This window comes from Psammomys obesus, unplaced genomic scaffold (assembly GCF_907164565.1).
Source record: "Psammomys obesus unplaced genomic scaffold, mPsaObe1.curated_primary_1811, whole genome shotgun sequence".
NCBI lineage: Eukaryota > Metazoa > Chordata > Mammalia > Rodentia > Muridae > Psammomys > Psammomys obesus.
In genome coordinates this window covers 49,393,202-49,420,341 of record NW_026585895.1, presented here as the reverse complement: position 1 = coordinate 49,420,341, position 27,140 = coordinate 49,393,202, and the positions used below count along the sequence as shown (strand labels likewise).

Genomic DNA, 27,140 nt, shown 5'->3' with positions numbered 1-27,140 from the left:
TGGTAAGATGAAGTTACAGTATATAAAAGCAGGTTTATGGGAAGCAGCTCTTGGCTGCCATGAAGGGGGAGAGGGAAAGAGAGAGAGAAAAGCATGCACAGAGAAAGAAGAGAAGGAGAGATACAGAAAGAGAGAGGAGAGGAGAGCAGAGGAAAGACAGAGCGAGACAGAGACAGAGTGGAACCAGAATGTCTGGATTACACAGTGACAGGCCTCTGGGAGAGGGGAAGCCCTGCCCTGGGCTAGAGAACTCAGAGTGGAGGGCAGGATATGCCAGCCAGGCCCTGCAGCAGGTAGGACTTGGGGATGCCTGAAACCAAACACACTCTTCTAACGGTCCCACCTGCAGCTGGACAGTATCTTGGGAGGAAGAGGCCGTTAGAGCCAGGGTATGCCCAGTGATAACTAGCCTGCTGTTGTTCCCTTGGCAGAGGTAGCCCTGAAGGCGGGGGTTTTTGCTTAGCTTTGGGAGGGTCTTGTTGGAGGCAATGTCGTCCAAGGCACTGGGTCTGTGTGGCTTTAGGCCCATTGCATCTCAGGACTCCAGGAGTCTTGCAAACCAGCACAGAGGAGCCAGCATTTCTTGGAGAGTTAAATAAATCCCTTAGCTTCTGTGTCCAACAGGTGTCCAGCATTCTTGCTCCTCTGGCCCTTTTCCGAAGTGCCTGGCAGTGTGGTCTGCAGCTGGGATTATCTATCTGCATGGACCAGTACCGCAGACACAGATAGGTCAAAGTCCTTCCTGTGTCCACTCAGGCATCGCTAATCAATCATAGCACAAGTTCATAGTGGCCACTGCCAGTTTATGGGAATCAACCCATGACAACCACAAGCTGTTTGCCCTCCCAGTACAGACTACACACAGCCATGCTGGGGCAGCGGGAGATCCCTTAGCACTCAGGTGGAAGGCAGGGGCTGAACAGGGTTTAGAAGCAGGTTGGTGAAATGGTGGGCTTCACTGGAGTCTCCCTCCTGGCTACTTCCTTTGTGTTGGCTCTTGTAGAGGCTCCAGTCCTGCAAGGGGAAGCTGTCTCCTACCTGGTAGAACCTGTAGGGGGCAGCATCCAGCTACACTGTGTGGTTCGTGGAGACCCAGCTCCAGACATCCACTGGACCAAAGACGGCCTTCCATTGCCCATCAGCAGCCTCTATCTCCAGCTTCGGAACGGCTCCCTGACCATCCTCAGGACCAAGGCAAGGCGGGGCCCAGCCCTTTACAGCTGTTTAGAGGATCTTTAGGTTGGCACCACCCACTTCCCTGCTTGTTCTCCGTGCCCCACTCACTGTCTGTGCCTTACCACCCACTGACCTCTGACAATCCCAGGAATGCCCGGAACAGTTCTAGGGACACCTGCAACAGGTCTAGCAAGTTTTTGGTTTTGTTTTTATTTTAGAGACTGGGTTTTTTGTTTGTTTGTTTGTTTGTTTGTTTGTTGTTTTTTGGTTGGTTGGTTTGGATTTGGTTTTGGTTTTTTGAGACAGGGTTTTTCTGTGTAGCCCTGGCTGTCCTGGAACTTACTCTGTAGACTGGGCTGGCCTCAGACTCACAGAGAACCACCTGCCTCTGCCTTCTGAGTGCTGGGACTAAACACACTTCTGAGGGGATGGACCCAGGGCAGGATGAGACCCCACCTGTGCCAAGGAGGTGGTATCTATCCAAGAGGTGGCTCCCAGGGGCCTGCATGAGGCAGAGCTGAGGGTGAAGAACTGGAGGTCAGATCCACATGGATGAGATCCCATCACTACCCCATTACCATGTCTTTGGAGACTCAGCTTCCCAGTCTCTGGAAGAGCCAGGCAGTGGTGGCGCATGCCTTTTACAAATGCTTAAAAAAAAAAAAAAAATCTAATAGTAACAACAGGAAGAGAAAAGAATGAAGGTGTTTCCCTCTATCACCACAGACTAGTCACGGACAGGACACCCTCTGGAAAGAGTGGCCTTAGCCACCGAGCTACTGTACTGGAGACCTTGTTTGCTCGAGACCCTGCGCACTGCAGACCCACTGGGCTGCACCTTCTAGTGCAAACACCTGAGTCCTGCCTGGGCCTTAAAATGTACCAAGCATGGGCTGGGGAGATGGCTCAGTCAGCCAAGTGCTTGTCGTGATTCATGAAGACTTGATCCCCAGAACCCACATTTAAAAAACTGGGCCTGGAAGCTCAAATAATCCAAGCCCCGGGGAAATAGGCTGACTCTTTGCCTCACTGGCCAGCTAAGCCTAGCATGCTTGTTGAGTTCCAGGCTAGAGAGGATAGGTGGAGAGATAGGAGCTGAGGAATGACACCCAAAGGTGACCTCTAGCCTTCACAGGCAGGAATGTGCGCACATGGGCACACACGCCCAGCCGCCCACCCAAACAGTGAATCCGTAAAATAATATAAACAGTAAATACATACATAATTTTTAAGTGTGCTCTATAGTATTTGGCAAACATTCCCAGGGCACCCAAAGCCCTATGGCAGAACAATAGTAGTTCCCATGGGCACCTGGAGAAGTGCTTATCCCAACACTTCTGCCCAGGGCAACAAGCCCCACCCTTCCTCACCAGGGTCCTGAGATCCTGGAGGCTGGATTCCCCACATAGCAGATGAATGGCCTCAGGGGCCCTCAGTGCTTTCGGAATTCCTGTTTCCTGGTCCATCATCCACCCCACACCCCTTCCCAGCTAGAGTCTCAGAACAGACACCCACCTGTGCTCAGCTCACCCAAGCACCTGCACCCCCCCCCCCCACCTTGCAGATGGACGATGCCGGACAGTACCAGTGCCTGGCCACCAACGAGATGGGCACTGTGAAGAAAGTGGTGATCCTGGTGCTTCAGAGTGAGTCTCAGTTCTGTTCCTAGCAGGTGGGGGAGCAGGTGTTTTGGCACTCGGGGCCAGCTGTGGCTGGGTGCGGTTCCTTTCTTGGAAGATGTAATTAAAACCCCGGGAAACACTTCCCAAAAGTCATCCAGGTTCAGGCTGAACAAACGTTGCTGTTATCTTTATTGTTTCTATTCAAGACTCAAAACTGCCTTTGAGGTTAAAGTGACAGCTGTGGCAGTGGACACGCAGCTCGGAGCTTGTGTAGCACTGTGTGAGCCTCAGGAAATCCTGGGAGGGGGTCTCGGGAGTGTAACAGAAGCCGTGTGTTGGAGGGGGCATGTGCTCCCTGGTGCATGAACATGTGGAAGCCAGAGGCTGACGTCAGGCCTCTACTGCTCTCCACCTTATTATTCTGAGACAAGATCTCCCAGTGAACCTGGAGCTCTCTAGATTGGTGGCCAAGGCAGGGCTCCAGATCCTCCTGCTCTGCCTGTCCTGCACCAGGGTGACAAAGGTCCCAGCTTTCGATTAAACACAGGTCCTCATGTTTGTGGGGGGAATCTGTAGCTCCTGAGCCGTCTCCCAGCCGTATAGACATAGTATGTTGAAGACGGACCTTCATATGAAGGACGGCATCCAGCCTGATGTGTGACGGAGTGTGATGTCTGTGGAGTGAGACTCCACAACAGAAGCCCACCCAGCAGTAGCAACTCCCAGCACCCCACACAATCCTAGCCATTCTCCCTTACCCCACCGCCCTGCGTTTTTATAACAAAAGACCCACAGCTCTGGTGAACTATGATTCACATTGAGTGAGTATGGTGGTGTTAGGCCCAGCAAGAGCCTAAATATAAGAAGGTATGAAGAGAACTCAGGAAACTAATCATCCATCGATGCAAAAATGCAAGAGACTCTTCTTGACCATTGTACAATGGGGTCACCCCTGCTGGTCAGCAAGGAGTGGCCCCGGGAGACAAAGACCTTAGGTTTTTAAAAGACACAAGGCGGGAATCTCCCGGGGTTGACTTCTTGGCAATTTAGAATTGGATGAAATGTTTAACTTTTAAAATAATTGGTTAGTTCTGGTCACCCTTAGGTCCAGTCAGCCCTGTCGTAAATATCTGATCGTCAAGTCAGTTTGGAATTTCCTGCCATCCACAGTTAAATTTGGGAGGGTGATTAACTCATCCCTTGTCTGTTCTGAGGAGTGGGGGTTACAGGCTTTGGATCAAAGGTCAGGAGAAGGATTGGGCCATTTGGCCCAGTTTCCAAACAAAGCCCATCTCCCCGGCGCCAGCCGGTGATTTTTTCTCCATTTAGTAGAGATCTCTGCTTGTTCTCTTCCTTATCTCTGCCCTCACAGATGGCTAATGTCGGGAACTTTTACATTCCTCGGTTCTCTGGAGAAGCACTAAGAGGCTTTAATTAACATGGGCCTAAAACTTGCAAATATAAGTTATAAGGAAATTAAAAGAAACATAGGTTACAAAGTTAGTCTGCTTCTTTCAGTGGCACAAACCCATAATCTCAGCACTTAAGAAGCTGAGGCAGGAGGATTACTGAGAGTCCATGGGCATCAAGCCAAGCCTACATTATGAGGCTAATCTAAAAAAGAAAAGTATTAAAAGGTGGAGTGGGGTTGGGGTAGGCTAGAGAGATGGCTCAGTGGTAAAGAACACCATTCTTCCAGGAGACTGGAGCTCAGGTCTCAGCACCCATGTCAGATTCCAGGTGTGCCCAGCGCCCTCTTCTGGCCTCTGTGCGGATGTGCACCCATGTACACATAACACACATACACACACATTCACATAATTTAAAATAAGTCTTGAAAAGAAAAAAAAAAAGGCCTCACCTGAGTAGTGGTTGATAAAATCATGGAGTTGTGCAAGCAGAACCACCTCCCATACCCAGCAGATTTCTATCAGCCCAGAGACTTCCCGCTTCCAGACAGGCCTCAGGCCCATCAGCTTCCGCTTTCTCTAGATTTCCTCTTCTGGAACTTTCACGTGCAAGGCAGTCTGCCTGGTTCTGGTTTCTTTGACCTGTGAATTCTTTCTCCTAGTCTCTGGCTTTTCTGAGACATTTCTTGACAAAGCCTTTAAAGAGAGACTAAAATGTAAAACAGGAGGCAGGCCATTCTTAACTAGTTTTGTACTTTTTGGATTATATATTTAGCGTTATATCTTTTTTCTTAAGCCCTTGGGGTCAATAAAGTGCTTGTCCTGCCAACATGAAGACCCAGGCCTGCTCCCCAGAACTCACATGTAAAAAGCCCAGCATGGGGCTGGAGAGATGGCTCAGCACACGAGAGTGCTTGCTGCTGGGCCAGACCTCCTAAGTCCAACCCACAGAACCTACACAGTAGAAGTTGAGGACTGATTCCCACAAACTGTCTTCAGGCCTCCACACGTGTGCCAGGGCAGACATGTGAGCAGATGCATAAGTAAATGTAAAAACGATGTGAAAGCTCTGTGCGGCAGCACATGTTTGTAACCACAGTGCTGGGCAGTGGCGGGAAATAGATCCCTACTAGGGCTTGCTGGACAACCAGCCCAACCTAACTGATGAGCTCCAAGCCAGTGAAGAGACCTTGCCTCAGTAAACAACGTGGACAGCAGCTCGCCCTCACCATGCACTCGTCTGAGCACACACACGCACACACACACACACACACACACACACACACACACACGAACGCACGCACATCTGTCGAAACTCAATTACATTTTTAAAGATTTTATGTGCATTGATGTTTTGCCTGTGTGATGGTGTCAGATCGCCTGGAACTGGAATTAGAGACAAGTGTGAGCTACCATGTAGGTGTACCATGTAGGAATTGAACCTGGGTCCTCTGGAAGAGTAGACAGTGCTCTTAACCACTGAACCATCTCTCTAGTCCCCCTAAATTACATTTTGTTTTGTTTTGTTTTTTGAGACAGGGTTTCTCTGTGTAGCCTTGGCTGTCCTGGAATTCACTCTGTAGACCAGGTTGGCTTTGAACTCACAGAGATCCACCTGCCTCTGCCTCCCAGAGTGCTGGGATTATAGGTGTGTACCACCACACCTGGCCTCAATTACATTTTTGTCTACATTTTTCATAGCTTTGGTTCTCACGTGATCCATTCTGAGTTCACTGTTCCGTGCCTTTTCTGTTTCTCTCAGGACACATCATGGGCTTCAGAGCAGGCCTCTACATTTTTTTTGTTAAACTGCTCACTAAGTATTTTCTTATTGTGCCTAAAATTGCTTGATTTGGGAGTTTTCCTGGCTGGTTTGTAGAATTACAGGCGATCTGATGGAGGGGGGCAGGCAGTCACAGAGTCTTGAACTCACAACCTTCCTGCCTCCACCTGGGAGGGCAAGGGTTCCTGGCATGCCCCACCACAATTTATTCAGTTTTGAGGACTGGGCCCAGGGCTCTTTGCATGCCAAGCAAGCACTCTGCCGACTGAGCCCCATGCCCGCTCCATCGTCCTCATCATCACACATGGGAGCCAGAGGACAGCTTCGGGGGTCAGTTCCCTCTCCCTGGCTTGTTTCAGCGATGCTGTGGGCTCCGGGCTGACTGGCCTGCAGGCCTCCAGCTGATCTCAGCACAACTACAGACAATGTAAAGTGTGGACTCTGAGTGCCGCACTCGGACAGTCAGGCCTACGTGACAAGGCCTTTCACCTGCTGCAACATCTCGTCAGCCAGCCCCAGGGTTTCATATCTCCATCTCATGCGCTCCCTGTCGCTGGCTTGGTTTGCTGTTGATGACGGTGGTTTTGTTTTAGTTTTTCAAGACAGGGTTTCTCTGTGTAGCCAGGACTGTCCTAGAACACTCTCTCTGTAGACCAGGCTGGCCTCAAACTAGTGCTGGGATTAAAGGTGGTGCCACCACGCCTGGCTGCTAGCCTGGTTTTTAATTCTGGTGAATTTCACATAGATTTCGTAGGGTTTTCCCACACGGAGTCTCCGGTGTGTCACCTATAAAGAGAGTCCTCTTCTTCCTTTCCAGTCTACACTTTGGCTTCTTTGCCCTGCTTGCTGCACCAATCAGTCACCCTAGAAAAACACCCCCCTCAGCAGTTCTTTCTAAGTCCAGTTGGGTGAAGAGCACCTGTCCTCTCCATCAGATGTGAGGGCAACTGTCTGTCCTGCCGAGCAGAGGTTCTTTTACCCTGAGTTTCTCAGGCTCTTTTGTCGTGAATGGGGTAGACCCGATAACAGACAAAGGGGGTGCATCCCATGCTTGCTTAGAACAGCCAGAAGCCCTGGGCTTAGAAGGCGGCAGAAAAAACCTGAAGGAGAAAGTAAGGGAAACAGAGGCTCCCAGGATCCAAGGATCAGGACGTGTGCGTCTCCTCTGAGCTGCTGTGTGAGTCTGAGAGACGACATCTGGAAATATAGCTAGGATCTCACAAAAAATAATGATAGGAAACCCAACAAAAGCTTCTCCTCTCTGGTTAAGGAATGGCAGGGCTGATGAGATGGGGGGGATAGGGGGGCAAAGGTGAGTTTACTACCAAGAATGACAGCCTGAGTTCAATCCCCAGGTAGTGGAAGGAGAAAACCAACTACCGGAAGTTGTCCCCCGACCTCCACAGGTGTAACACATGTGCCCCTACACACACACACACACACAAACATACACAGACACACAACATATACATATACCACCACACAACATACAACACACAACAAAATAGATTTTAAAATTATAACTCTGTGTGCATGTGCGTGTTGGGCCGAAGAGGCCGGAGTGGGAGTTACAGGCAGTTATGAGTCACGTGGATTCTGGGAAGCAAGCTCGACCCTCTGCAGGAACGGTATGCAGCCTTGACCACAGAGCCGCCCCTCCCGCCCCTGAGTAAATAAATGTAATTTAAATTAAAAGTTACAAATAGAAAAAGAAGAAACGGTGACAAGGGAGGAAGAGAACTTGTCCCAATCGCCTTGGAAATCACCTCGCACACCCTGCGCCACGCACAGACAGAAGCACAGCCCACGCTTCCCCACGCCCTGAACAAGAACCATCATTGCTCTCCACGGCAGGCCTGAAAGAGGACAGAATTATCCCCGCTTCTCTCTCTGGGGAACGGTCTCTCTATACAGTTGGTGGGGGCCCTCAGTGTTCCCAGGTGTCGGCAGAGGCCTCGGAGGAACAGGCCATGTCTTCTTTCCCTGTGGAGGAGGGAGGTTGGCGAGGACACCCTCCACTATTGCACTGCTGGAAGCATTTGGTCCCAGCCGCGTTGGAAACTCCCTGGCTCAGTCAGGAACCGGGAAACTCTCAGCCTGAAGGAGCAGGGACTGCCAGCCCACACAGGAGCACAGAAGTGTGACTCAGTAGGTCTGAAAGCGCTGGCACAAAACTGTTTCAGCCAGACATTGTGACCACCTAGAAGACGCGGAGACGGATCTCAACCCTGTGTGGATCGGATCAAAGAGCGGCCCTGTCTAGTCTTCCTCCACCAGAGCTGAAGGAAGCGGCCAGCCGTCTCCGTTGTTAAAGTTCTGGCAGTTCTCTGGTCTCCTTAGCCAGGCTGTTGGAGTGGCCATTTGTCTCCTCCCCTGAAAATGCAGCCGGGCCCTGGGGCCAAAGTTCTAGAAACTTTTTTGTTCTGTGGGTGTTTGCCTAGTTGTCGGGCCCTGGAGTCCTTTTTGTCTATCTGTTGAAGTTGAGGACGGCTTTGCTCAGCCAGGGCTGCAGGGCGTCTCCCCACTCTTGTTTTAAGATTTAAAACCTTTTATTTTAGGTGTGTGAACCATGTCTCCAGCCCTTGATCTTCATTTACATGGAATCCTCATGCTGGGCAGGCTTGGTAGCAGAGAGCTTGTCTAGTACGTACATGGCCCAGGGCTCTACCTCCACCAAAACCTGAAAGACACTTTAACTGGGATCACGACACAGGTCCACCTCCTTCACACAGCTCTGTGACACTGGCCCTGCTGTTGGAATCTCTCTCTCTTCCTTTTCGGGGCCCTATGGTTTTCCACCACTTGGCCACCATTGTTTCTGTGTCCCCCAGCGAATCCTTCTGCTGTGGGGGATTTTGAGCAGCTTGAGATTCAAACCATTGGGGAGCACAGCTGTATTTCTGTAGGGATGAGTCCCAGAGCTGAGTCACGAGGTTACACAGTACACATACTCTTTTCAAAACATTTTTGTAGACCTGGCTGTGGTGAGCTGAGACGCAGCTCCTCAAGACAGATCCACCTGTGGCGAGCACGGTGTGATCAGGGTAAAGAGAGCTTTAGACGCCATCTTAGACTATCTCAGCAGGCCCCAGAGGAGTTTCAGGCTCTTACACAAGAGAGGCAGGATGGGGGTTAGAGGGCTGCAGAGGCCAGCCTTGTGGAGGCCACCAGAGGCTCAGGAGGCATGGCACAGCCTCCAGCCCAGAGAGCCACAGCCACCAGAGGCCACACAGGGCAGAGGCAGGCCTCCCCCTGTGGAAGCAGCGTTACACATTGGCTTCATTCCCTGTGAGACCCATTTTGGAATTCTGGCCTCTACAACAGTGAGAGAATAAATTCCCACTACACTGGTCCACCAGCTTGATGAGAGTTTGTTCCGGCTCAAGTCTCGCAGCTGAGGCATCCCTGCCCTTTTACCCACAGTGTGCAAGCACCCAGTGTCTCCATCCTCACCAGGGCCAGGTACCTCCCTCCTGCTCCGCCCCTTCACGGGGCAAAGGAATAGATAGAAGCCATGAACCCATGTTACAGAGGGGGAAGCAGTGTCAGGTCCATCTATTCAGGGGCCAGCAAAGCCAGGTGGTTCTGGAAAGTGATCTAAATATCTCACTACTGGAGCTCCCTATAGAAAATCACAATAGAGGTAAATAGTGGAATACCATACAGTCCCTAAAAATGAACGCTGAATGGAGTTTGGCTATGGTCTAATTGTAAGTGAAGAATGTGTGTATAGATGGTCATCATGAGAACATCACTGATTATGCTTACACACACTGAGACCACTGAAACATCACTCTGATAGGTAATCTGTGTGTGCTAGGTGGCAGTGGCTCACACCTGTAATCCCAGCACTCAGGAGGCTGAGGCAGGCAGGTCTCTGAGTTTGAGGCCAGCCTGGTCTACAGGGAAAGTTCCAGGACAGGACAGCCAGGGTTACACAGGGAAATCCTGTCTCGAAAAACCAAAAGATAAAGAAAAAACAAGTAGACTTTGTGTGTGTGTTTGTGTGTGGTTACGTGTGTGAGGACGTGTGTGTGCAAGCTGACATGCGTGTGGAATTTCAATCAGAGTTCAGAGGAAATAGTCAGGGGTTTTGCTCTTTATTCGTTTGAGACTGGAGCTGGACTGGCCGCCAAAAGCCCCAGCGATCCTCCTTTCTCTGCCCCCACGGCGCTAGGGTCACAGTTACAGGCAGTCACAGCCGGAATTGGCATCTTTTAAATATAACACTTTCTTGGAGAATTTGATACAATGTGTTTTAATCGTATCCATCCACTCCTCCTGCTAACTCCCGCACTCACTCCCAGCTTTGTGTTATAAGTGTGCACACGTACACACAGACACACACATATGTGCTGCCACAGAGTCCATTTTTTTCCCTTAAAGTTACTCCTGGGTGTGGAGTGTGGGGCCATCTGACGGAGCAAGGCCAGCCTGCTGGGGGCCACACCCTTAAAGAAAATTTACTCTCCAGAAGCCACCAGCCATCAGTAGCTCCTCAGGGGTGGGGCCCTGTAAACCCATTCTTGGTTTATGTTAAAGTGTTGGCTGGTTTGATCCTGTGCAGATCTTGTGCAAGCAACCAGGGCTGCTGAGAGCTGATGACCTCAGCAGTGCTGTTGTATCCACTTTCTGTGGTCCTCCCTGACCCCTGGCTCTTACTGCCCTGTCTTTCATGATGGTCCCTGAGCTTTGGGGTGGGGGTGGGCTGATAGAGATATCTTACCTTGGGTTGAGCATTGCACTGATCAGAGTGCACAGAATAAGTATCAGGGGAGTGCACACCCGGCCTCTTAAACATGAGTGCTGAGGATTTGAACTCAGGCCCTCATGCTTGCACAGCGAGTATTCTTACCCACCCCGAGCTCTTAGTGATATAACCTTGGGGCGGTGGGGGTGTGTGTGTGAGACACCATCAAATGTGTGATGTCATCATGGAGCAAAAGCAGCAGTGTGCACACATGGCAATGGTCTGGTAGGAAAGGCGAGTGTGAGGGAGTACAGAGGCAGGTGCCTGAGGGGCAGTGACTCTCATATCCTTCCCACCTTCTGGTGTTTCCTTTCTTTTCTTTTTTTAAGATGGCAGTTTTGGCAGTTTTATTTTAAACACAAACAAAACACGGACACAAGCCACCTACTCATTTTCTTCGCTGCACAGCCTGGCTTTGGGATTGGTGACCCTGATGGCCGGCTGTGCTGTTCTTTCTCTGATGGCTTTTGGGGTCTAGGGGGAAGCACTGTGCGCAATCTCAGCACAGTAACATTTGTTGCCCGTCAGCAGTGCTTCCAGCTCCTTGGCACTGTGGACCAGAAACTTCCGGAAGCCGCTGGGCTTGGTTTTCTCCTTGCTCCCGTAACCAATTTTGGGCATGACAATCTGGACCTTGACTCTTCTCTGAACCCTGTTGTCAATACCTCTAGGTTTCCACCAGTTTCGCTTAACTTTGACATTTTGGTCTGTCTGGTGCCTGATGAACTTCTTGGTCCTCTTTTTGACCATCTTGGGCTTCACCAGAGGCCGGAGGGCAGCCATTGTTGCCCCAAAAGAGATGGCAGCCACCTCGTAGGTAGTGCTGAGGAAGAAGGAAGACTTTCTGGTGCTTTCTAATAATCTACACGAGCATGGGTCCTTAGAATAGACAAGACTGTTCCTAAAACCTGTCCCGCTCCTCCCTCAGGTGCCCCAGTGTTCCAGGTGGAGCCCCGGGACCTGACAGTGAGGTCCGGAGTGGATGTGGAGCTGTGGTGCCAGGCCACCGGAGAGCCTGTGCCCACAGTCGAGTGGCTACGGGCAGGCCGGCCACTGCAGGCTGGCCGGAGGCTCCGGACCCTGGCGGATGGGAGCCTGTGGCTGGAGCATGTGGAAGCTGGAGATGCTGGGGTGTACGAGTGTGTCGCCCACAACCTTCTGGGCTCTGCCACAGCCAGGGCGCTGCTGGCCGTGAGAGGTAAGCAGCGTTTCTACCCAGGCCTCCAGCAGAGCCTGGACCGCTCCCCTGCAGCTTTCTCAGTTCTTCTAGTATTTATAGCTGAGCGTGAACCAGGTGGGAAACCTGTGTAACGCCATCTTGTCTGAGGAAGCTGAATCTCAGAAGGGCTAAGCACCCACCGCTCCCTCCTCCTCCATTTGGATACCCCATTTCTCCGAGAAGAGGGGAAGATTCAAGTAAGAGCATCCATAATGCCCCTGGGGAAGCTGGCTGTGAACACCTGTGCACTAATGCTCATCCCAGGTCTCACCTGGGGCCTTGGTGGCTCATCAGAATGAAGGCAGCTTGCCGATGTTGCTGGCCCCCGCCATCTAGAGATTCCTTAATCAGCCCCCTTCTCCGCAGTCAGGGGGTGTCCTGGGAGACCACAGTAAGACAGCGCCACAAAATATTGTTTCTGGATCGTCTGCCTCTGCTCCAAATGCACATGTGTATGGGTTTGAATCGCCTATCAATGATTGACGTCACCAATCCATTTCCACACACAGGGCCAGAATCTCTTTCCATACGACCCCTCTATAACCCTGTCTATAGCGGACGTCACCAACCAACCGCATACAATGTCATTATCTTCACCAATCTATCTTTATACAATGTCCAAAAAAATTTTTTCCCTTCTCTGACCCTGTCCATAGCAGACATCACCAATCTATCTCTATCCATATCACAATCTCTCTCCATAGATCCATTCTCTAGCCAGCACCTAAAAAAATGGGATTTGACATTTGTCAAACAAATGAGGGAACCTTTCTGGTGCCTCATCTGTAAGAAGGTGCAAGATGCTAACAAATGGTTCTCAGACACCCAGAGGAAGTTGCTGACTCAAGGATGGCTTTAGGTCTGAGGGACCTCTCTCTGTTTCAGAACTTGGTCTAAACTCTTCCTCTCTCCTGGTGACAAGTTCCCAGTTCAAACCACAAAGCTTTCTGTGTGTGACCTCTGTGTTGGTTTCTGAGGTGGACATAACAAAGTCCCACAGACTGGGAATTAATTAACAGACATTGTCAGTTTTGGAGGCTGGGCCATGATCAAAGCCTTGGAAGGGTTGGTTGCTCACGGGGCTATGCAGGAGAATATGCCCCTGGCTTCTGGTGTCTTCTGGCCCTCACTGGAATTCCTTGGCTGCTAGAATTGCTCAGTCTTAGCCTCTGTTGTCGTGCGGCAATCTCCCTGTGTGCCTCTGTCTGTGTGGCTTTGAGAGTGCGCCCCACATGCTCATTTGTTTGAATGCTTAGTCCCCAGTTGATGAACTGTTTGGAAGGATTAGGAGGCGTGGCCTTGTTGAGGGAGGTGAGTCACTGGGGGGTGGGTTTTGAGGGTTCAAAAGCCCACACCAGGCCCACTGTCTGTCTCTTTGCCTACTGCCTGAAAATCAGGATGTAAAGCTCTCAGCTATTGCTCCAGTGCCATGCCTGTCTGCTTCCCACCACGATAATCATGGATTAAGCCTCTAACACTGTAAGCGAGCCCCCAATTAAATACTTTCTTTTGTTGCAATTGCCGTGGTCGTAGTGGCTCTTCCCAGCAATAGAACAGTAACTAAAGACAGCCTCTAATTTTCTGTTTTTTTATGAAGCCACCAGGCGTACTGGACCAGGGCTCCCTGATGACCTCATTTCCACATGCTGTCCTCTGTGAAGATCCCATTTCTAAATGAGGTCCCATCCTGAGGGGTTAGAGCATCAAGATGTGAAAAGGGGTGGAGTGGGGAAGGATTCAAGCCCATCACCGCTCTTTATTTACTGGAAATAACATTTTCCTTCATACATGCTAATTACAGAAAAGCCAGAGAAGATAGAAATCTGAAATCAGATAAGTAGTTATTACCCATAAGTCATTCAGCAGACAGTGCTTACGTGATTCTCTTTAGATTTTTTATTTGTCTTGGGGTGGTGTGCAGTCACAGCACGTGGGCGGAAGTCAGAGACGGCTTTGTGGAGTCGGCTCTTTCCTCCCATGCTTGGATAATTCTTGGTAATTTGGTTTAGCTTCATTTTGTGACACTCCGTAGCCCAGGCTGGCCCTAGAACTCACAACAATCCTTCTGCCTCAGCCTCCCCAGTGCTGGTATTACAGGCACAAGCCAACATGCCTGGCTCGAGTTTTTGTTTGTTTGTTTGTTTGTTTGTTTCTCTCCAATTATAAATCGACATGCTCTTGCTTCTATAACATTTATAGGCTAGCTTCAAAACTTGCTGCTTTTTCTGACTGTCTCAGATGACATCCCATGATAACCTGCCTGGAGACACATCTTTGTCAGCTTCATTTCACTGTGTGGGGTGTTTCCATCTACACTTCTCCTGGCTGTGAAAAACAGACAACAGCTTCCTTCTCCAGCCTCCCCTCCCACGTCCACACAGTGGACGCCTTCTCCATGTGGTGGACTTCACGATTCCTCTGGTTTAAGTTCCTTCAAGGGGTTTTGTGTGGAAAGGAATTTTGAGGTTCTTTCATGTGTGTGTGTGTGTCAGTGTGTGTGTATGAGTATGTGTATGTATGTATGTGTATGTGTACTTATATGTGCCTTGTGAATTTATGTGTGCCATGTGCATGCAGGTGCCCGAAGGTGCCAGAAGAGGGCGCTGGATTCCTTGGATGTTTGTGAGCTGCCTGGTGTAGGTGCTGGGAACTGAACCTGGGTCCTGTGGAAGAGCACTTGTAAATGCTTGGCCATCTCCCCAGCCTCCCACCTTATTTTTTGTTTGAGCCAGGGCTTCTCACTGACCCAATGTTGAGCAGTTTCCTGGACTGTCTGGCGGCAAGCTCCAGGGCCCTGCCTTTCTTGCCACCCTTTGTCCCCACAGCCCCAGGGTCACAGGCACGTGCCGTTATGCTGGCTTTTGTGTCACTGCATCCCGGCTTAGGTCTTCGTGTTTACACATTGGCTACTCCACCCTCCAACCCTCCAGCCCTCCAGCCCCTGTTTTGTTTGTTGTTGTTGTTTTTCATTTGTTTGTTTGGTTCTGGTTTTGTAGTCCTGAGGGTGGAGCAGGCTAGGCAAACACTGAGTTCTCCCTTCCCCCCCAGCAATAGTTCAAAGTTTTTGAGGCCCCCTCAAAATGCCAGCCATGGTGGTGTACAATTGTAATTCTGGTGTTGGAGAGGCAGAGACAGCAGAGGCTGAGGTGGATCCCTGGGGCTCAATGGCCAGGCGGCCTAGCATGATGGGTTTGGTAAAAGATCCTGTCTCAAAAACAAGTGGACAGCTACTGGGGAGTAGCACCAGCTGTCACCTGGCCTTCATACGCACCCTCACACATGTACTGCACACGCCAGGCATACACACACACAAGGCCAGGCAAGCCATGTCCCTAGGTGGCATCAAGTTGGCTTGTCTAGAGAATGAGGAGGCTGGTCCACCTGTAGGACCTCCAGGAGCTATGATGGCAGGCGTTGGCACGCCGTAGGAACGGGGCACCATGCCAAGAACTGAGTGCCATCACCAACGAGTCCCTGGTGCTCTTAGTCTTCCTGCCCAACAGTGTAGGAGCATGTCCTAGCCCTGACTGTTGGGGGGACAAGAGGCTGCCGAGACCCCTCAACTCTGAAAAGCGGCCTGCCATCCCAGGGCTCTTGTGGCCTCCAGGGACCTAGGTCATGCCTGTCTTCCTCCCTCCTCATGCCAGCTCCCTCCCTGCTCCCCACTGCGAAACAGATATTGATGAGAAGCATTCCAGATGGGCATCATCAGACCCCACCCAAGGGCTGCACTTCCTAGAACCTGGCATTAGCCAGTCCTGATAGACTATTGAAGAGCCTGGCCATGGAATGTTCTGTGTTATTTTTTTTTTTGACAGCTCATCTGCAATTTGTAGTTAATTTCCCCGGAGGGCTGGTGAGAGGAGCCAGGCCCCTTCTGTCTTATGTTCCCTGGAAGGCCATCTGCCCAAAGGAGGCAGCTGGTTCATTAGGCAAAGGAAGCAGGGGCCCCATGGGCCTATGTCAATCCATTGAATTTGTGCAAAAGAGCGTCTGCTTGGACAGCCTGGCAGCGTCTGGCGGACAGAGCAGCTGCAGGCCGGCTGGAGCCAGGGCCACCGGTGGAATGAGGACTCGTTGGTGATGGCACTCAGTTCTTGGCATGGTGCCCCGTTCCTATGGCGTGCCAACGCCTGCCATCATAGCTCCTGGAGGTCCTACAGGTGGACCAGCCTCCTCATTCTCTAGACAAGCCAACTTGATGCCACCTAGGGACATGGCTTGCCTGGCCTTGTGTGTGTGTATGCCTGGCGTGTGCAGTACATGTGTGAGGGTGCATATGAAGGCCAGGTGACAGCTGGTGCTACTCCCCAGTAGCTGTCCACTTGTTTTTGAGACAGGATCTTTTACCAAACCCATCATGCTAGGCCGCCTGGCCATTGAGCCCCAGGGATCCACCTCAGCCTCTGCTGTCTCTGCCTCTCCAACACCAGAATTACAATTGTACACCACCATGGCTGGCATTTTTTTGTGGGTTCTGGGGATCGAGCTCAGGTCCTCTTGCTTCACGACAAGCACCTTACCCGCTGAGCCCTCTCCCCAGACTTGCTCTCCTTTGTTTTAGAGCCAAGATCTTCTATGCCTTGAGTCTATTGCCTAATGGCTGTTTCTTTGGACCAGTTACAGTGCCTTTCTGAGCCTCAATTCCCTCTTTGAAGAAATGGGAACAGTGAGGATACCTTTGCATGGAAGGCTCAGAGTGGGTATATGTGTCACTTTTGTTTGTCTCCTGCTCCACAGGGGAGCCCCGAGGCAGCCAGGGCAGCATGATGGGGGTCATCAATGGCCAGGAATTTGGTGTGGCTACTCTCAACATCAGTGTGCAACAGGAGGGCAGTTCTGAGCTTCCCACCATCTGGAGCAGCATCAGTCACGTCCCAGCAAGCGTGGGTATGTGGGGCCCCTGGGACACACACTGGACCCACACAACAGAAAAGACTATTCCAAGGCCTAGTACCTGGAGTTAGGACTGCCTTCAAGGGCTGAGTCCCTCTCCTGCTCACAGGTTCCCACCACCCCTAACATTATCACCAGACAAAGCCACTGCACTTGAGATCAGTCAGGGAGAGAGTGATGTGAGCAAGGTACCACGTTGGGAGCTCAGAGGATGATGGGTAATGCCACTTACAGTTAGGGAGGAGACAGAAGAGTGAAGACTTACCAGAAATGATTAACAGACATGAGCTGGAGGGGACAGACAGAAGGAAAGATGCAGAACTCCACATCTAAGAACAGAAGGCAGCCAGGAGTAATGGTGCACACCTTTAATCCCAGAACTGGGAGGCAGAGGCAGGTAGATCTAGATCGGAGTCCAGCCTGGTCTATGTAACAAGTTCCAGGACAGCCAGGGCTATGCAGAGAAACTGTGTCATGAAAAATCAAAAAGAAAGCAAGAGAAGATAGAGGAGAAGGAAGAGGAGGAGGAGAAGGAGGAAGGGGAGGAGGAAAAGAAGGAGGAAGAGGAGGAGGCATGCACCTGCTCACAGGTTCAGGAAGCAGGATGTCCTGAGCAGAGAGTACACAGGCGCCTCACAGACACTATCTTGTCAGGCCTACAAAGGGGGCTCAAGGCCCCTCTCAAGGACCCAGTGCAGGGAAAAGCCAAACCAAATTCTTACTAGGCAGCTCTTCAGAAGTCATACGTGGCCTCAGTTGTTGGTTTGGTTTTGCTTTTTGCTTTAGAATCATTATTTTGATTAAATGTGTTTAATGTTTTGCCTACATATATGTACATACAACCATGTGCAGGTCTGGTGCCTGCAGAGGCCAAAAAAGGCCATCAGGTCCCCTGGAACTGGAGTTGCAAATGGTCATGAGCCACTATGGGTGGGTGCTGGGAGTTGAATCCAGATTCTTTGTAAGAACATCAAATACTCTTAACTGGAGACATTCCTCCAGCCCCAGGTCAAGGGACTTTAACAACCAGACTCTGAGCCACAGTCAACGGAGCCCAAACTAAGCAAGATGCTGCCCAGGTGCGGCCGCTGCTTTCCTCTGAAGGAGCCAGGGAGAAACATCTTGGCCCAGGTCCAGTGAGCTTGACATTAGTGGAACAGAGGCCTTGAGGAATTGCAAAGGTTTTGCCACCCTCAAGGAATCTAGCTTCCATCACGTGCTGCCACCGTCCCTGACCCCGAGGAAGCTGTCAGTGGGCAGTGCTCCCCTGGCCAGGTCTGTGGACTCTTCTATCCCCAAGAGGTCCAGATGTCACATGACACCCAGGAAGGTCAATGGCTCAGAACACTGCTTCCTCTCCTGGGCTCTTGCAGAAGCTCTCTCCAACACAGGAGACTTAGTTGATCATCAACTCAGCCAGCGCATAGTGACAGCCTGTAGCATCCCAGGAGCCATGGGGACCATCAATCTGGTTTTGTTGAACCTGGCTAAATATCACGTCCCGTGCATTTCTTTATTATATTTGCTTTTTCTAACTGTACCATAAAGTATATGTTTGATTTTGCTATCTCGCAGGGTCTGCTAAATATCTGGCATGGGTAGTCACAAAACTGAGCAGGGAGGGAAAGGCTGAGCCTTTGGGAGCAAAGGGGAGCCACAGAGGGATCTTGAGGCAGGAGAATGGCGTCCTAACACGGCATCTCCATTCTGCTGTACCCAGGGCCTCTGATGCGGGTGCTGGTGGTCACTATTGCCCCCATCTACTGGGCGCTGGCTAGAGAGACCGGAGAGGCCTTAAATGGCTACTCTCTGACGGGCGGCAGCTTCCAGCAGGAGTCGCACCTGGAATTTTCCACAGGTGGCCATGGTCTTCTTGGGGGCAGGGGGCAGGGCCTGAGGGAGGCCAGGACTGCACCTGAGCTGACTCCAGGCTGGGTGGGAATGGCTTGCAGGGGAGCTGCTCACCATGACCCAGGTGGCTCGGGGCCTGGGTCCTGATGGACTCCTGCTCCTGGACGTGAAGGTCAACGGCATGATCCCAGAGAGCCTGGCCGGCGCAGATCTGCAAGTGCAGGTACCAGCTCTGGGCTGTACCACCCACCCACCCTCAGCAGATAGACCCGCCTTCCTTCCCCGTACCCCAGAAGCGGGTCACGAGGGGCCTCAGGGGGATCTGCCACTCAGAAGCAAGCATCCCTCCCACTCCATAAACAAGAACATCACAGGCATGGTGCTGCCCCTATCTGTCAGCTGCTGTGCAGAAGGGGCAGAGGAGGCTTGCCCAGTCTTCTCTGTGCAGCACCCCAGCTCCCTCCTGGCTGCTCTAAAGTTGAATCCGCCCTCCCCCAGGACTTCCAGGAGCACTACGTGCAGACGGGACCCGGCCGGCTGTTCGTGGGCTCCACGCAGCGCTTCCTCCATGACAGCCTCCCGGCCTCTCTGCGCTGCAATCACAGCATCCAGTATGATGAGGCCCGGGGCCCCCAGCCCCAGCTGGTGCAGCACCTTCGGGCCTCATCTATCAGCTCAGCCTTTGACCCTGAGGCAGAGGCCCTGCGCTTCCAGCTCACCACAGCCCTGCAAGCTGGTGAGGCCCCACTGCCACAATACCAGCTAAGACCTGTCGGGTCGCAAATTTAACTGGCCATCTACACTAAGCCCAGGCTGGGCATGGTGGCATGAGGCAGCAGCTCACCTCCTCCTCTGCCCTTTCTAGCCCAGCCCCTCCCACTCTAGCACAGACTTTTCAGCTCCGAAGGCCACTCCTGCCCCAGACCTCTGAAGCCTTTACTTAGGGCAAAGATGCACTCCACACTCCAAGCCTAAACCACACCCCATTTCCTTTTCCCAAGGTGCCTGTACCAAAGGTGCCATGGTTGCGACCTCTGGTGACGCACCTGAGCATGCCATGTAGTCACAACCAAGGGATGCTCTAAAAGTATCTTATTATTGCTTAAGATCCTGAGGGGTTTGCCACTGAACAAAGAAAGAGCGAGGCTGTGAGGTGAAGCACGCCCTGATTCCGACCCGCCTGCTCTGCTTTCCAGCCGTGGGCCTGGGCGGCACAGCGGGCATGGACTGCTAGCTTCCCAGGATCTGCAGATGAGCAGTACAGGCTCTGCCTCTAAAGGCCTAACTGGCCCCCAGTGGCCACCTTGCTAAGGGTGACAGTCCCAGAAGTTGCTGACTCGGGCCCATCTCCCTCTCTTGCTGGCTACTGATGGCTACTGCAACCCTCTGGGGTGGCTGCTGGCTTCTCCTGAGCACATGTTTGCATGTGTGACCTCCGACAGTCTGCTTTTTCTCTAATGGTCTCCCTGGAGTTTGCCTGGCTCTCTGCCTCGCCTCCCTCAGGAGCCCCAGGGCACAGATTCGAGACCAGGCATGCCCCCATAACTGCTGCTTCCAACAAACCTGGGCCAGGAGCCAGGTCACTGCCTCACTGTCACATGTCTTGTTCAAGACTGGGACTAAGCTCCCAGCCCGGAGCTACCGCCTGTACCAGCCCAAAGAGCAAGCCCACGGTGCCCTGGGGGACTGGCTCCCTCAGGGCCTCTCCTTTTTCATTACAGAAGAAAATGAGGTTGGCTGTCCCGAGGGCTTTGAGCTGGCCGCCCAGGGAGCATTTTGCGTGGGTGAGTCCTTCCCAGGCCCTGGTATGAGCAAGGTTGACCTCTCCTTCTGGGATGCACAGCCCACCCCAGCCAGCTGGCCAGGGAGCCTGTAAACAGAGTCTCCCATCTCCCCAGACAAGGACGAGTGCTCCAGCGGCCCCAGCCCCTGCTCGCACACCTGCCACAATGCTCCTGGCCGTTTCTCCTGCTCCTGCCCTGCTGGCTTCACCCTAGCCTGGGACCACAGGAACTGTAGAGGTGAGCAGCCCCAGGGCCGGTGCTTCTCATGTGCGGCCCAAGCACGCAGTGCCTGTGGAGGTGACATTTTCTGGAAGACACCGAGGCTCAGGTGGTGGGGCAGGGTGGACCCCCAGAGACAAACATGTGGTTCCTGGATATCAGGGACACTCAAGCCTGGAAGGTCTCCACCCAGCAGCTTCAAGTCGTGGGAGCCCTGTTCTCCTGAATGTCCACTCTCACCCCGATACTAACCCATGTCTTTCCGTCACTCCCAGGAGTGGGGTCTGGCCCTACCAAATCTCAGTTAGCTTTCTAACTGGGCTCCAAGGGGACATGGTCTACAACAGTCCATTAGCACTGCAGGCTGGGGAACTGGAGCAACAGCTCAGTGGTTAAGAGCACTGGCTGCTTTTCCAGAGGTCCTGAGTTCAAGCCTCAGCACCTACATGTTGGCTCAGAACCATCTATAATGAAGTCTGCTAGCCGAACATGCAGACAGAGCATTCATATAAACAAATAAATCTTAAAAGAAAAAGAAAAAAAGAAAGAGCTACAGGCTGGGAGACCTTCATTCTAGGGACTTCTAGGCTGTGTGAGTGGATAGGGCCAGGGTATAAGGACGACAGCGGGAAGGCACGTGTTCATGCATTCTCCCGCATGCTCTGCCCTCAGATGTGGATGAGTGTGTGGGAGACGCCCGCCTCTGCCAGGAGGGGCAGCGCTGTGTGAACCTGCTGGGGTCCTATAACTGCATCCCTCACTGTAGGCCTGGCTTCCGGGTAACTGCTGACGGAAACGGCTGTGAAGGTGACAGGGGCACAAGCCGGGGGCCTTGACCCTACTCCCAAGAAACCAGAGGGTGTCACTGGGATTCAGGGCATCTGGAATTCTCTTGGCAGAGGCCCAGAGCTAGGTCCTGTCTTTTCCTTTCTTGGCCCCTGCCCACCTGTGTTTGATGAAGGGGGAGTAAGTCAGAGACAGCAAACAGGCCACTTCCCTCCTCTCCCGCCCCCGCACTGTGCTCCAGCCTAGCTCCAGCCTCCGAGTCCTTCTCAACACAGCCTCCTGGCAGCCACTGGGCATCCATGGCAGCTGGCCTTTGCATTGACATTGACAGCCCAGTGCTGTCCCTGCATGGTGACCTTTATGCATTGTACGGTTTTATGGCACTGGGTCCATCTATGTCATGTGGCATTTCCCTGGGCACACTAGAATAAGCATCTATTCATCCTAGATCAGACACCAGCAACTGACCAAAAAGACAGTTCCGTGGAGTCTAGCAGAGAGAACCAGTGAGTTTGCGAGCTACGTACAGAGTAAGGCTGAGGGGCTACTTGCAAATGCACAGGTGACTCAAAGAGAACTGCGTCATGCAGGAGCCTGCCCCAGCCTTGGCAAGAGCTTGAAGGGTCTCCTCTTCCTTGGCAATTGTTACTGTTTATATAGCCCAAGGAAAATATTTGTGAGTCTTTAAGTTTCTGGAGCTTTCTTGGCCTTAAGAGTCTTTCCTCCTCTGTCCTCTGTCCTCCCTCCCTGCCCTCCTGCCTCCCTCCTTTTTCCTTCCTCCCTCCCCCTTCCCCTCTGTCTCTCCCTCTCTTCCTTTCTCCTCCTTCCCTTCTCCCTCCTCCTTCTCCCTCCTTTCTCCTTTCTTCTTCTCTTTCTTCCTTTCTCTTTTTGTTTTTCCTTCCATCCTTCCTCTCTTTTTATATACCAGTCTTTAAACCCTCCACACACCCCTTGCCAACACAAATAGGGCCTCTTCTTGACCCTCACACATGAGGAACTTGTGTGAAAGGAGTGTTGCCTACCCAGAACCTGAAAGATGTCAGTGCTCCTGGAAGCCACATTCTAAGCCCCCTTTTTTTCTTTGGAGTCTGAAGCCCGTTGCCTTCTAACTTTGTGTCACGGAAGATACAAAGTGCTAGTGTGTAGCCTTGTGCAGCCACCATTAGAACAAGAGACAAACAAGGCCCTGCTCTGGAGGGGGAAGAATACATCCCTGGAGGAGGCCTCTGGGCCAAACCATGACCATGCCTGTGACCACACCACTGTCTCCTCAGATGTGGACGAATGTCTGGAGCAGCTGGATGGGTGTCACTACAATCAACTCTGTGAGAACACTCCCGGTGGCCACCACTGTGCCTGCCCCAGGGGGTACCGCCAGCAAGGCCGTGGCCTGCCTTGCCTAGGTAAAGGGGACAGCAGCAGCTCTCTGGGTCATGGGTCTCACTCAGCTCTGGCTCAGGACAAGTCGTGTTTATGGTCTGGTGAGTCTGAGAAAGACTGAAGCAGCAGTTAAGGCCACTCACCGGATCCTGCATAGGGACACTTCTGTGGATGCCAGAAAGGGGGTGAAGCAGCTGAAGACCAGGGCAGGACCTCAGAGAGGCATAGCGGGTAGAGTGGATGAGATGGTACTCAGAGCTGGGAGGTGGCCCTGACAGCAGACCTGGGGTGCTCAGAGCTGGGAGGTGGCCCTGACAGCAGACCTGGGGTGCTCAGAGCTGGGAGGCAGCCCTGACTGAAGACCTAGGGTCAGGGAAGGTGCTGGCAGCAGGACCCTCAGGAGGCCAGCTTGTAGGAAACCCCTGTGTAGTGTGTTAAGGCTTTGAATTCTGGAAAGATGGCAGGAAGCTGGAGCCAGGCATAGAGGCATGTGCATCTCATCTTGGCGTTCAGGAGACAGAGGCAGGGTTCAGGAGCATTCTGAGCAAGACTATCTCAAATTAAAAAGAAAAAAAGAGGGGCAGCTGGGGGAGCCGCAGGCTGCAGAGCTCACGTCCCATCTGGTCTTCCTCCACAGACATCAATGAGTGCCTACAGCCGCCTACACCCTGTGTCCACCAGTGTCATAACCTCCAGGGTAGTTACCGATGCCTGTGCCCGCCAGGCCAGACCCTCCTACGGGATGGCAGGACCTGCAGCCCCCTGGAACGGAGCAGTCAAAACATTACCACCGTCAGCCACAGGAGTCCATTTGCGCCCTGGCTGCGGTCTCGGATACCCAGGCCCAACGGCTCCTACCGTGCCTGGGTCTCCCTCCGGCCTGGTTCTGGAGCTCTGAGTAGTGTGGGTCGGGCTTGGTGCCCACCTGGCTTCATAAGGCAGGATGGCGTGTGTGCGGGTAAGGCGGGCTCTGGGCACACACACTGTTGCCCTGGGCTCCTAGGCTGGGCACGGAGCTGGGCAAACTCAGAAACCCAGCACTCGTGGGCAAAGTGGGGTGGAGGCAGGGGGACATTTTGTTAGTGAGGGACAGAGGCATGACCAGGCTGATGGACAAAGGGGATTCCAAGAGGGTTGGTTTTCAAGCCCTTTGACTTGGGGTGTTTTTAGGAGGCCCTCCTAAAAAGATGCCTGAGGGAAACCCACTTTGAGAAACATTCCTTCTGAAGGAGGGTGTTTTGGAAAAATGTTCCAGTTAAACGTGAAGCCATAAAGAGGGACTGTTGGAGCGAGGGTACAGGCCTGTAGTCCTTGGGCCCCATATAAGCTGGGCTGACTACACAGAGAGGACAGGACTTTATCAATAGAGCCGGCCCCTCCAGTGATGGAAACGGGGTGAGGCTGCCATTCCTCACCAGCCCAGAGACTCCTCCTGCAGCAGGCCTGGTGAGGCAGGCAGGGGAGAGGCTGCCTGGAGCAGGGAGCTTCCCTGACCGGTCTCAGAGCACAGGGCCACCTGGCAATCTGACTCAGCAGCTCTCTGCCCTCTGTCCCGTCCCCCCACACCAGACCTTGATGAGTGCCGAGTGAGGAGCCTGTGCCAGCATGCCTGCCGAAACACAGAGGGTAGCTACTATTGCCTCTGCCCCTCTGGCTACCGCCTCCTACCCAGTGGGAAGAACTGCCAGGGTGAGCCAGCCAGAGCCGGTCCACAACCCCACTTAGGATTAGGGACACACAAGCTATGCTGTGTGTCCCTGGGCTATTCTCATGTCTCTGAACCTCACCCCACAAGACATGCCCTGCAAAACATGCTCCTGGGACAGGTGTTGGGGAGGGTCTATCCTTGGGGCTCCGCCTCAGAATGCTGGTCTCTTTCCCTCGCTGCTGGCCTCCTCTGGACTCCCTCTCCTGTGTTCTATCTGTTCATCTCCCACCGCACCCTACTGCCCAGACATCAACGAGTGTGAGGAAGATGGCATCGAGTGTGGGCCTGGCCAGATGTGCTTCAACACCCGAGGCAGCTTCCAGTGTGTAGACACGCCCTGTCCCGCCACCTACCGGCAGGGCTCTAGCCCTGGGTAAGGAAGGGACCAGCTGATGGAGGTACAAGGGGTGGGCACAAGTCTCCAGCGTGGCCATGCCTGGACCCCCACCTCCAGGAAGGCTTCCCAAGGCCAGGGAAGCTGCCCTGCCAGAAATCCTGGCCGGGGCACCTGGCAAACCTGTAACCAGACAGGGACAAGCTCACCTCCATGCATGGTGACCCAGGTCCCAGGCAGCCTTTTCGTTGTGTACTTCCTGGGATAGGTAATACACCCCTCTCCTTGAACAAACATAACCTCAGAAAGTACCCCCAAACATAGGAATTAGAGAAGTCTCACAAACTCCAGGACCCAGATCACTGAGTTTATAAAGAAGCACCAAGACCTGAGGACCTCGGGTCAGGCGGCTTGTACCCTTTGGGGAGGTTTCTGGAGCAGGTACAAAGGGAAAATGAGACAGGCGGCGGAGGAGACTCCTAGGCTGAGCACATGTCTTTGAACTCCTTTCACCCCTGGGAGTCCAGACAAGTGACTCAGCCCCCAGGCTCCTCACCTCTTTGGGCACCTCGGAATGGACCTGAGTGGCTGAGTTTTATCACTGCTGTGTGCTCACTGAGCTGCCCTGGGCTTTGGGCCAGGAAGGAGAGAAGGAGGGAGGACATGCCAGAGGAGAGAGGACCCCTGTCTGGCTCCTCTGGGTCTCCATTTTCTGATCTCTGAAACAGGCTGACAGCGGCATCTCAGGGCAAGGGATTCGGGGGAGCTCGGGGATGAACTGAGGTGCGCTGGATGGCAGCTGATGAGCTTGCACGTGCCCCCTCCCCTCCAGGACCTGCTTCCGCCGCTGCTCCCAGGACTGCAGCGCCAGCGGCCCGTCCACACTGCAGTACCGCCTGCTACCGCTGCCCCTCGGCGTGCGCGCCCACCACGACGTAGCCCGCCTGGCCGCCTTCTCCGAGGCTGGCGTCCCCGCCAACCGCACGGAGCTCACCGTGCTGGAGCCCGACCCGCGCAGCCCCTTCGCTCTGCGCCAGCTGCGCGCTGGACAGGGCGCGGTCTACACCCGCCGGGCGCTCACGCGCGCCGGCCTCTACCGCCTAGCGGTGCGCGCCGCAGCACCCCGCCACCAGAGCGTCTACGTCCTGCTCATCGCCGTGTCGCCCTACCCCTATTGAGGGGAGCGAGGCCACTGTGACCTTGCCCGTGACACCTGCGGTGACAAGAGGAACATCCTCTTCTCCCCGCCCCCCTTGCGTCAGCCAGGATCTTTGGTAAACACTGCTGTGCGCAGGGCCTTGACCCCAGGGCAGGGACGGCTGCCCCTTGATGGCAAAGCCGTCAGGGGCAGGCCTGAATCCTGTCCTTCAGATCTCAATGGCTACTGGGTAAGGCCTCAGGGGGCCTAAGAAAGACAGACCCAGTAGGGGTGGCAGCGGCTGGCACTGTCCTGACCACAGGGAGTGTGTATAATATAAAAACTTTTTTTTTTACTGACTTGATGCTTTTGTCGAGTTATTTTATCTTGCTGGGGGGGGGGGGGGTGACCAGCCCTGCTGTGATCCCAGCTGCTGTGTCCAACAGCTCCGGGTCCTTGAGAATCATAAAACCTCAGCCACTAGCTAGGATGTTTGGAGCTGTGCGGTGGGGCCACCTTTCTCCCATAAGCTTCGGGAGAATTAGCGAGAATTAAATGTTCTAAATAGACACCAATACACGGTACCTAAGACATCGCTGTTAATATTAATAATATTAACTCTCAAGAGTCATTTTAAATTGCCGGTGATGGTGGCACACTCCCTTAATCCCAGGACTAAGGAGGCGGAGGCAGGAGGATCCCGAACTCAGGGTCATCCTGAGCTGCAGAGTGAGCTCCAGATTAGCCTGGACTGCAAGAGGCCCTACCTCTGCCTCCTGGCACTGTTGCCCTTTTGACTTTGTTCTCCTTGGACCCTGTCTAACCGGCAGGCACGCCTGGCCCGATTCCTGCTGTTCGTGAATCCTGTCGCTAGAACATGGGGCCTCGAGCACAGGGTTGGTTTTACAGACACTCCTGGCACCTCAGTGAGGCTCACTGTATCTCTCTGACCAGTGAGTGAATGAATTAGCTTCAAAAACAGTTTAGGAATGTTAACTAATTAAAAACCGGCTGTAAAAAGAAAAAGGGCTGAGTGATTGTGTGTGTGTGTGTGTGTGTGTGTGTGTGTGTGTGTGTGTGTGTGT

At 52.9% G+C, this 27,140-nt stretch overlaps 1 protein-coding gene and 1 pseudogene across 1 annotated transcript in view; one reads left to right on the top strand and one right to left on the bottom strand.

Annotated features, from left to right (window-relative positions):
* Hmcn2 (hemicentin 2) overlaps nucleotides 1-26,372 on the top strand; it is a 142,866-nt gene extending 116,494 nt beyond the window's left edge. The window contains exons 84-98 of the mRNA XM_055599741.1: nucleotides 1,004-1,194; nucleotides 2,741-2,822; nucleotides 11,669-11,938; nucleotides 16,700-16,849; nucleotides 18,576-18,713; nucleotides 18,808-18,929; nucleotides 19,205-19,442; nucleotides 20,428-20,490; nucleotides 20,605-20,727; nucleotides 21,382-21,516; nucleotides 22,770-22,898; nucleotides 23,513-23,833; nucleotides 24,445-24,564; nucleotides 24,830-24,956; nucleotides 25,750-26,372. Of these exons, the coding sequence (XP_055455716.1) occupies nucleotides 1,004-1,194; nucleotides 2,741-2,822; nucleotides 11,669-11,938; nucleotides 16,700-16,849; nucleotides 18,576-18,713; nucleotides 18,808-18,929; nucleotides 19,205-19,442; nucleotides 20,428-20,490; nucleotides 20,605-20,727; nucleotides 21,382-21,516; nucleotides 22,770-22,898; nucleotides 23,513-23,833; nucleotides 24,445-24,564; nucleotides 24,830-24,956; nucleotides 25,750-26,095 (2,555 nt within the window). The 3' untranslated portion in view covers nucleotides 26,096-26,372. The remainder of the gene's footprint in view (nucleotides 1-1,003; nucleotides 1,195-2,740; nucleotides 2,823-11,668; nucleotides 11,939-16,699; nucleotides 16,850-18,575; nucleotides 18,714-18,807; nucleotides 18,930-19,204; nucleotides 19,443-20,427; nucleotides 20,491-20,604; nucleotides 20,728-21,381; nucleotides 21,517-22,769; nucleotides 22,899-23,512; nucleotides 23,834-24,444; nucleotides 24,565-24,829; nucleotides 24,957-25,749) is intronic.
* Nucleotides 11,125-11,523, bottom strand: LOC129671781 (60S ribosomal protein L32-like; annotated as a pseudogene).
* Nucleotides 26,373-27,140: the final 768 nt, after the last annotated feature.